The 9,964-nt window shown below is 38.2% G+C and overlaps 2 protein-coding genes across 2 annotated transcripts; one reads left to right on the top strand and one right to left on the bottom strand.

The window, feature by feature from the left end:
* The first annotated feature begins 1,279 nt into the window (after positions 1–1,279).
* LOC143583256 (uncharacterized) lies at positions 1,280–3,531 on the top strand. Its single transcript, XM_077065610.1, has 2 exons — positions 1,280–2,749; positions 2,885–3,531. The coding sequence occupies exons 1-2, from the start codon at positions 1,315–1,317 to the stop codon at positions 3,529–3,531; spliced, it is 2,082 nt and encodes a 693-aa protein (XP_076921725.1). The 5' UTR covers positions 1,280–1,314.
* Positions 3,532–4,337: 806 nt separating this feature from the next.
* LOC143583261 (putative protein phosphatase 2C 44) lies at positions 4,338–8,823 on the bottom strand. The gene is made up of 5 exons (XM_077065613.1): positions 8,694–8,823; positions 7,084–7,335; positions 5,394–5,670; positions 4,744–4,898; positions 4,338–4,647 (listed from the first exon to the last, which is right to left on the bottom strand). Exons 1-5 carry the CDS (start codon positions 8,733–8,735, stop codon positions 4,510–4,512), a joined length of 864 nt encoding a protein of 287 aa, XP_076921728.1. The 5' UTR covers positions 8,736–8,823; the 3' UTR covers positions 4,338–4,509.
* Positions 8,824–9,964: the final 1,141 nt, after the last annotated feature.

The raw sequence follows: 9,964 nt of genomic DNA, 5'->3' as shown, positions 1-9,964 counted from the left end.
CTAATACCCCAAAAGAGTTTGCTCATACCCCTTTTCCGTCCATAATTCCATAGAAATGTTATGCACAATAACTTTTAAATGTATAGCCGGTGGTACAACTTTCTCGAAACATAAGCCTGGTTTCTATTTATTGAGAAAAAATGTACTGGTCCTTTAAAATGATAATGGTAGGCGTTGATTTTAGAATTATTCATATACTAAAATGTTCAATATTGATGTCCATGTTTCTCGACATTTAATTCGATAAATTATATTAATAATAAACTTTAGGTGATTGAAAAGACAGCAGCAGAAAGTACAGTGAAAAGTTACTTATTTAAGCAAGTTTTTTTAACGAGTTTGCATTAACATATTCAAAAGTTCTTGTGAATATAACGTTTTAAGTTTTAACAAGTTAAAAACCATTAACTAAATTTTAATACTATTTACAAAAATAAACACAGAAACTCCTTAAAAGGCTTCCAACACATAAATAACAAGCAAGCTGAGTTAAGTAACATTAATAGCCACCAAAGTAACACTACTCTAGTGGTATCCTTGTGATATCCTTTAAGGAATGTCGTCGGTTTAAGTTTCATTCGTGACTAAATATTATGCATGAGCCAGAGGTTTTACCATAATAGGACTATAGGTGGTGGTTTTCCCATAAAGTAATGACAAGCCGGGTCACCATTGATCTCTGCAATCACGGGTGTGAAGGTCACCTTTTGCCAATAAATAACCCGGGTAGCCGGTCTAGGGCAATTCTAAAAGCTTGCGGCTTGTAGCTTACTTGATATAAACTCGAATAAAACTATCTAAGAATAAAGCTGGCACATTCTTATAACCGGTCTAAGCTCGACCAAAGCTCGGCTTGTTAGCTCGATCTTATGCTCGTTTAACTTTAAGCTTAAGCTCAAGCCAAGTCAAGCTACCTTGTTTAATTTCGAGCTTTAGCTCAAACTCACTATAGTTTGACTCATAAACAACCTACCGGTCTTTTATTGGTCGTTAAAAAAAAGAAAAAGAAAGCATCACAATAGTATCCTTATTATTTTTTTAAAAAGTTGTACTTTTTTTGACATATTAAAAAAATCTAGTATTTCAATATCACCGTCAACATTTTGTAAAGTAAATAATTGTTGAATATTTAAACATAAAATAGTACCCATAATAATTCAGAAAAATAATAAACAAAACCATAGCTTTAAATTCTGACATTGGGGGGAAAGAAAGAAATAAATTATACATACAGATATCCACGTTACAACATTTATTCAATTCACACACCTCTTCACTCACTCTCTCAAACTCTCTCTCTCTACGACCACCACCATGCCGCCACCGCGGCCGTCACATTCCGTCATCCTAATCCTCCTCATCACCACCACCCTTGCCACCTGCCAACCCACCAACCTTGTCTTTGAAAACCCAAGGCTCCAACAAGCCTACATTGCCCTCCAAGCTTGGAAACATACTATTTTATCCGACCCATTTAACTTTACAGCTAACTGGGTCGGATCAAATGTATGTTCCTACAACGGGGTGTACTGCGCCCCGTTGCCAACCAACCCGTCTATTCGGACGGTTGCGGGTATAGACCTCAACCATCTTGATATTGCGGGTTACCTCCCCAACGAGCTCGGCCTCCTTACCGATCTCGCATTGTTTCATGTTAACTCGAACCGGTTTTGCGGGACGGTCCCCGAGAGTTTTAGAAACTTGACGTTGCTTTACGAGCTCGATTTGAGTAATAACCGGTTCGTTGGGGTTTTCCCGAATGTCGTGTTGTCGTTGCCCTCCTTGAAGTTTTTGGACCTTCGGTTTAATGATTTCGAAGGCGCGGTGCCAAAGGGGTTGTTTGATAAGGATTTGGACGCGGTGTTTTTGAATGATAACCGGTTTCGGTTTGGGATACCGGCGAATCTGGGGAATTCGCCGGTATCAGTGTTGGTTTTGGCAAATAATAACCTCGGCGGGTGTATCCCGCCGAGTATTGGGAAAATGGAGCCCACGTTGAATGAGATTATTTTAATGAATGATAATCTAACTGGGTGTTTACCCGCTCAGATTGGGATGTTGAAACAAGTTACCGTTTTTGACGTCAGCTTTAATAATTTACAAGGGCCGTTGCCCGGGGCGGTGTCCGGGTTGAGGAGTGTGGAACAGTTGAATGTGGCGCATAACCGGCTGACCGGGGTGGTGCCGGATAGCGTGTGTAGGTTGCCGCGGTTGGAGAACTTTACTTACTCGTTTAATTATTTTACAGGCGAGGCGCCCTCGTGTTTGGCTGGTGGTGGGAAGGTGTTTGATGATGGGAAGAATTGTATTGCGGGCAGGGCGAACCAGCGCTTGGTACGTGAATGTTTGTCGGATGATGCTCGGCCGGTTGATTGTAGGAAGTTGCAATGTGGTGGTTTTGCTTCTTCTCCTACGCCTACTCCAACAACGCCTTCGGTTCCAGGGCCGTCTCAACCACCTACCACCACGCCTACACCGGTGCCTCCTACTAAACAACCGTCACCGGCCCCACCTGGTTCATCGACTTCACCGGGTACAAAAACACACCCTTCACCACCACCAACCACCTCAGACCCGCCATCTACTTCTCCCATTAGGCCTCCACCACCTACAGATGGAAGTTCTCCTACAACGCATTACCGGCCTCCACCGCCACCGGTACATGGGGTTTCACCACCAACTGGTCAACCTGTTCCGTCTCCGCCAAGAAGCCACCAATCTCCACCCACGGGAGGCCACCAATCTCCACCTGGAAGCCACACATCTCCACCCCCAGGAAGCCACCAATCTCCACCAGGAAGCCATCAATCACCACCACCTGGAAGCCACCAGTCTCCGCCCACAGGAGGCCACCAATCTCCACCAGGAAGCTACCAATCTCCACCCCCAGGAAGCCACCCATCTCCACCAGGAAGCCACCCATCCCCACCACATGGAAGCCACCAATCTCCGCCACATGGAAGCCACCAATCTCCGCCACCTGGAAGCCACCAAACTCCACCAGGAAGCCACGAATCTCCGCCACCTGAAAGCTACCCACCGCCTCCACACGGAAGCTACCAATCTCCACCACACGGAAGCCACCCATCGCCACCACACGGAAGCCACCAATCACCGCCAGAGGGGCCTTCTGGTGCTCCGGCTCCATCACCTGAAGCATATTCTCCACCACACGGAAATCACCCATCGCCACCACACGGAAACCACCCATCACCACCACACGGAACCCCTCCACAACCACCATCCCATTCACTCCCTCCACCATCGCCATCACACTCACTTCCGCCACCGCCTCCATCAACCGGTTGCGTTCTACCAACACCACCCCCACCCCCACACTCTGACCATCATCATTCACCACCACCACCCACTACCCACCACCATTCATCACCACCACCACCACCACCACCAACAACAACAAGACACCATCATTCACCACCACCACCACCCTCGTCCACTAACACCCCTCTTCCACCAGTAATCGGCGTTTCCTACGCCTCCCCACCGCCACCCGTAACCCCCTACTATTAATCAAATCCATATCCTTAAACCACTACATCCACGGTAAATTATTTGTCTTAAAAGTTGAGGATCATAGAGCATAGAAAAATATCATCCATATAATCTGCATCCTTTTGGGGCCTAACATCATCCTTTGATGCAGATTTGTTTGTGTGCTAAGTATTTACCATTTACATTTCATGATCATATCATATAATCATGCTTAATGTAACTCATCCAATTAGGAGGCATTTCTAGCTTATTCTTATTCATTATGTATACAATATATTTATTAATTATCAATGCAATGTAATAAATTTGTTCTTCATCCATCATCTCAAATTCATTTGTGGTCCAAAAACACAAGTACAAACACTTTCAATACTCAATTTCAAAGTTCAAACAACTCCTCTAAGGACAACATATTCATTAGTCATTATTTTTAAAATGTAGGTGGGACATTAACAAAATAAAAACATTTGATCCGAAGTGTGTTGTGTTTTATAATATTGGAATCAATCAATGTATCTAGTTAATAATAATATCATATGATATATTGCAACGGGTAGATTGCATGTGAGAATAAATAAAAGATGAATAATTGTAGTACACCCATACATATCTGCCTGTCTGTCCATGGTTTAATAACATAACAGGTCACGTGACTTTATCACATGGCTCGTGTAACAATACAGTACTACACCGGTCAGTCACCCAGCCACCAGCTATAAATAATATTTACTCCATATTCAATTATCATTTATTATCTTAACTACTAACACATTCTATTTATTTATTTCTTTATCGTAATTTTATCATATAAAATGTGCCAAGAATTATAAAAAAAATCTGATTATTACACATCATTCACCAAAACTAAACTATACATAAGTCCCTTACAATGTCTTAAAGAATAATTAAATTGCATATGTTTGTTGCTTCTTCTATACAAATACGTTACTTGGATTTACCTCCGTGACGTGGTGGTGATGCAACAGTTTGTGACGGTCATCCGAATCGAATAACGATGCATGATATGTCGTCTTTGCTTTTCCTCGCTAGTGCCTCGGTGGTCAAACGTTTGGCAGCTGCTAGCGGATCTTTGATGGATTTCACCATCTCAACCGCCTCGTGGTTGCTCATCACCTACATTGTCATAAAGTTATGTAAATGTAGTAGTACAAAAACAATATGGGTTTTGCAACATGTAAGATAAATAAAGTTTATAAAATAGTAACGAACCTTCCATAAGCCGTCACTGGCTAATATTACAAGCTCGATGGTGGCGTCGATAGGCACATGCCGTATGTCGGGTTCTGAGCTTAGATGTGCTTTAAGACTTTGGTCTCCAAACGCACGAGCAACCGCAAGTTGACCGTTGACTCGAGGAACATCACCTTAAAAGATATAACAATATATTTTTACAATATTTATATTAACGAACCAAATGTTTAGTAAATCATCCGGTTGATTGTTTATTTGTTTATTTACTAAATGAACGAACATGAACATAACTTTTTGTTTATTTAGTTGGATAAACGAACATGAACACATATTGCATTCTTTCATACACGTTCGATTACGTTCATTCATTTAAATTCGTTTTTCATTCATTCATGTTTTGTTAGTTTGTGTTTGTTTAAGTTCACTTGTTCATATATTCATTTAATATCTTTTTTAGACCCATTGTTTTAGTTTAGTTTTATGAAATTAATATATCACTCATTACAATTTACTTAGTTTAATAATTCTTTTAGTTTAAACAGTTGGTGTTTCGTAAGTTAAATTCGTGTATGTCAATTCATCTATGTTCAGTTATGTTTTTTATTTACGCTCGTGAACCATTCTTTATATTATTAATGCACAAACATGGTGAACACGACCCATTTTACCTGGAAGAGTGGTCACGAATCCGCCCTTTTTTTCAATTTTACTTCTTTCAACATGTGGTTCATGGTCAACTGTGAGCTGATTGGCTGAACCCCTTTCACATAAAACAGCTCTAGAATCTCCTATATTTGCAACCCACAACTCTCTGCCATCGATAACAATGGCGGTAACAGCGGTTGACCCTCCAGGTCCTAGTTGACCAACATTCTCGAGAATAAATTTATCTGTAGATCGGTATGCGTTTTCTATTGCCTTTGCAGGATCTTTCCAAAAAATTGGCTGGTAAATGTTAAGAGAATACAGAAGTTACTACACAAGCAATAAAATTAAAATGCAAGAATATGTTATAAATCAGTAAATAATATTATATTAAGACCATTTAACTATTATTGAGTGTGTTATCCATACATCATCAAAGCCTTGTGAGGCTGAACATGACCCATATTTTTATTGCGTCAAAGATTTCAACCATAACATGAGAATATAAAAATAAGTCCGGGTCAAACCATTATTAAACACGACCCGTTTAATGCCAATCTGAACTTTTAATCTAAACCCAAGATAAATTACTTTTCATGTTAATAAATGATAGTATCATTTCTATAAAAAAAAAATTAAAACTACAAGTTACTATCTTACCTGAATACTAGATTTTTAAGAATCACTATTTTAACCGAAAAATGTTTGAAAAAATGAAAAAACGCTATAAAAACTTTGATGATAAATCAATTAAAGATTTTAGAAAGGAAAAATAAAACATGTTACACCTGTCAATCTAAATTCTGATTATTTTCGTGGCATTTTTGGGTCATGTCAGAAATTTCCACCGCTACGGACAGTGTAAGCGTCTATTAGAGGCGTTCATCGGTTCGGGTGTCATATTATTCAGTTTACTTGGTTTTAAATCTTTTTTTGCCCTAACCAAAACTAAACCGACCCAAATTATAATTTTGTCTAACCAAACCGAATTCAACCGATTATTCAGTTTAATCTGGTTTGATTATCCGATTAAACTGGTTATTATTTGGTTTATTTGGTATTGAATTTTTTTTTTTTTTTGGTCCAAACTGAAAACTAAACAGACCCGAATTAAAAATGTGTCTAACCGAACCAAATCCAATCGATTATTCAATTTACCCCGTCCGGAATCCAATTAAACCGGTTATTATTCGGTTTATTTGGTTGTGAACGGTTTGCTCCCAAACCAAAAAACCAAACTGACCTGAATTAGAAATGTGTCTAACAGAACTGATTCAATTAATATATTCAGTTTACTCGGTTCAGTTATCCGATAAAACCGGTTATTTCGGTGTACTCGATTGAATTCGGTTCGGTTATCCAAATAAGCAAGATTTGTGGAACCAAAAACCGAATTCACAATTCGATTCGGCTTTTTCAGGTTATAGATATGCTTCGAGTTTTATTCTGTTGTTTTGCACACCCCTAGCGTCTAATTCCCTCTAGCAGAGATCACATGTCCAAATCCAGCTTCCACTGGTTTTTGCTTACCTGCATTTTACCTGGTCCCACCGGTTAGCAGGATGTTGGTAGGACCTGTGAGTTTCCCAAACGAACTCTTATGGTAAAGAAAAACTATATAGGACCGCTAGACATATATGCAAAGTGATCTTACAACATCAATGGTCGATTTTAAAGGTAACAAGAACACGAGCAAGGTTTGATGAGACATACCTCACTGAGTATGTTGTTAAAAAGATGATCTTTCAAATAGCTTGGTACGCGATCACCCAAATGACCATCAAATATAGCAAAGAGTCCAAGAACATGGCCTTTAATGGTTCGGTATTCAGCAACATGGTAATCTTCCATATCATGTCCGGACTTTCCTTTTACCAAGTGAAATCCATGGAACACTTTGCTATCAGCTGACTTGCTTTTTCCTTTTCCAGTATCAGATGGTGATGCATCAAGACAAGCAGCTTTCTGTGATTCAGCCATAATAATTAAAAAAAAACATTGATAAACATATTTCAAATCAAGGTACAATGATTGGTTAATATGCATATAAGCTTTAGATCAAGAAACAATGGTTATGTTGTCATGAAAATGCACCATATCAGTTAATATGCACATTTTTCTAAAATTTAACACAAACATGCATTCTGATAAAGCATCCATTTCATGTTTGAAGATATAGTTTTGAGTTAAAAAAAACAAATTTCAAATCATACGACAATGCCATGTTAAGGCTATGTGTTGTGGTTGAAGGCACCACCAAGATTCATCTTATCATATTACGCCACATGGCACTGACTGAACCTGACTGTTCACCACTTCACTTGAGCCCGTTAAGATGTTCACGAGTGACGTGGCAGCCGCAACCCCATTAGCCCCATAACTTACAGACTAATATAAATATAAGGTTTTGATCAAGAAACAATGGTTATGTAGAAACCAAGTAGTCTGACTCTATCAACAACAATAGATGTTTCTGAATGTTTACACTAACATGTATTTTGAAATATAAAATCCATTACATGTTTGAAGTGAAGTCCAAAAGTGAAATATCTCTCATTTCCTTAAATTCATCTTTATTGGGGCCTTGAAAATGTGCCTTGGTTTATGTTTCAAAGATCTTTGAATAAAATTCAAATAAGACTTGAGTGTTGAGAACACCCAAGGGCGCCACCCACCAGCAATGTCAGCTGAGGCGCCAAACACCACCCCACCACCATGTTCACCCGGGCACTACCCCCTTGCTCACTAAAGTATTTGTTTTCAAAAGTAACAAAGTTGTCATAAAAAGTATCACGGATGAATTTGTGAATCCGATAATAGAACAAAAACTCCATAGTTCAGATCACCAGCATAGCCATTTTGACCGATCCTTTCACTATTTACCTAACTTCTTAAAATATAACTAACTGTAACAAATAATTACATGAAAATATAACTCAATCAAAACACGCCACATAGACTTATAGATAGCAAGTAGCATCCTTTTGACCTTATATATTACACCACCAAATAACCAATCAGATGATGACACGTAATCCCGAAACCGAAGCAAAAACTATTGATGTAAGTAAAAAAAGCTTGAGTAAGTCAAACCCTAAAACTTGTACGTGTAGGAAACAGATAACTCTATCTATCACCTAGGCTATGGATCACAAGATCTCAACCACTGATTCCAAAAATATCATCACATCATCACATATTCACACATACACATAATCACATATAATCAAACTAACTTCAAAACAAACACATACTACTAGAAAAACCTAATCGATCAAAACACCATAATTATTCAATGAATAATAACACGAGAATTCATTCACCTTGATTTTATTCAGAATTCCAGCCGGATTTCGCTTGTCCATCTCTACCACACAAAAACTCAACCGTTTCCCGCGGTTTTATAATACTAATTAATTGATTGCTGAATGAATACACTCAATCAATCCACCAGACTTGGTCAAAATCGGTAGCCGAATTCACACTAGTTATGATGTGCTTGCATATTTGCGTTTTAATATTCGGGTCCATCAACGAGTTCCCCGCGCAAAGCGCGTCGGGAACACACTAGTTATTATTATTACTAGACGAGTGCCCGCACGATGTAGCGGGAAACACATACATTCGTAATCATGTAACAAGTTTATGGATGTTCGTTGTTCGATTTGAAACCGAAAAACGTTCAAACCGGTCATTGGTTTGATTTCAATTTTCAAAGGTTCGTTTCGGTTTCGGACGACAAAACCGGTTACTAACGGTTTGACCCACGGTATAATTTAAAATCCATTAAAACCAGACATCAAACGCCCCTACGTAAGATGATATTTTTTAAATAAAAAAACTATAACAATATGATACTCAAATTAAAGATAAAAACATGCACGTTTTTATGGTATAATTTCCTTAAAAAAATATTAGCACATGAAAAAGTTATTAATATTTAAAAATAATGAGGGGGGTTGAGTTAAAAATGAAAATAAAAATCATATAAGAGTGAAAGATTAAGGATCATAGTTGTAATTATATTTAAAATTTACAAAAGTTAAGCAAAGTGAAGGGGTCAATGATGTAACTATTTAATAACCACTTTTAGTTGTTGACAAGTTTGCCCTTATCCTAGATGCATTAAAGGTTGTACCATATGCTAATTGATTTGTGAATCCCTTAAAACCAAGGTGTCTTAATTTGCCCTTGTTTGGTCTATTATATGTAGTATAGATTATTATTATTATTATTATTATTATTATTATTAACAAGTACTTGGAAATATTGGATCCAACTTGATCTCATAACAAAGTTTGGACCGACAAGACCGAACACTCGCTTAACGTGGTTAGACGTAACAACCTAGTATTGTTATGCTCAAGGTCCTATACGTGTGCTTATACATGTTTACTCTATAATTGATTGTTCATATCGCATGTTATTTATAAAATTGTTTAAAATTCACCAATATCCTAAATGTTCACATACACACACCTTCATAGTATTTCCAAGGTATCATTACCTCAAAACGCAAAAGTAGATTTTCATTGTGGTTTATGGATTACAAGATTGACTTGAATCCCGTTGTTTCAAATCCCTTAAAGGTTGC

This window comes from Bidens hawaiensis, unplaced genomic scaffold (assembly GCF_021521415.1).
Source record: "Bidens hawaiensis isolate Kalapana, Puna unplaced genomic scaffold, B.hawaiensis_p1.1 tig00032190_1, whole genome shotgun sequence".
Taxonomy (NCBI): Eukaryota; Viridiplantae; Streptophyta; class Magnoliopsida; order Asterales; family Asteraceae; genus Bidens; species Bidens hawaiensis.
This window is presented reverse-complemented; position numbering and strand designations above follow the sequence as displayed.

Excerpts from the sequence above, each read along its gene's own strand:
- LOC143583256 (XM_077065610.1), top strand. The coding sequence starts at position 1,315 with ATGCCGCCACCGCGGCCGTCACATTCCGTCATCCTAATCCTCCTCATC. Across the intron at positions 2,750-2,884 it reads GGGAGGCCACCAATCTCCAC|CCCCAGGAAGCCACCCATCT; the intron begins CTGGAAGCCACA and ends ACCAATCTCCAC.
- LOC143583261 (XM_077065613.1), bottom strand. The coding sequence starts at position 8,735 with ATGGACAAGCGAAATCCGGCTGGAATTCTGAATAAAATCAAG. Across the intron at positions 4,899-5,393 it reads ATTCGTGACCACTCTTCCAG|GTGATGTTCCTCGAGTCAAC; the intron begins GTAAAATGGGTC and ends ATATCTTTTAAG. Across the intron at positions 4,648-4,743 it reads CCAGTGACGGCTTATGGAAG|GTGATGAGCAACCACGAGGC; the intron begins GTTCGTTACTAT and ends ATGACAATGTAG.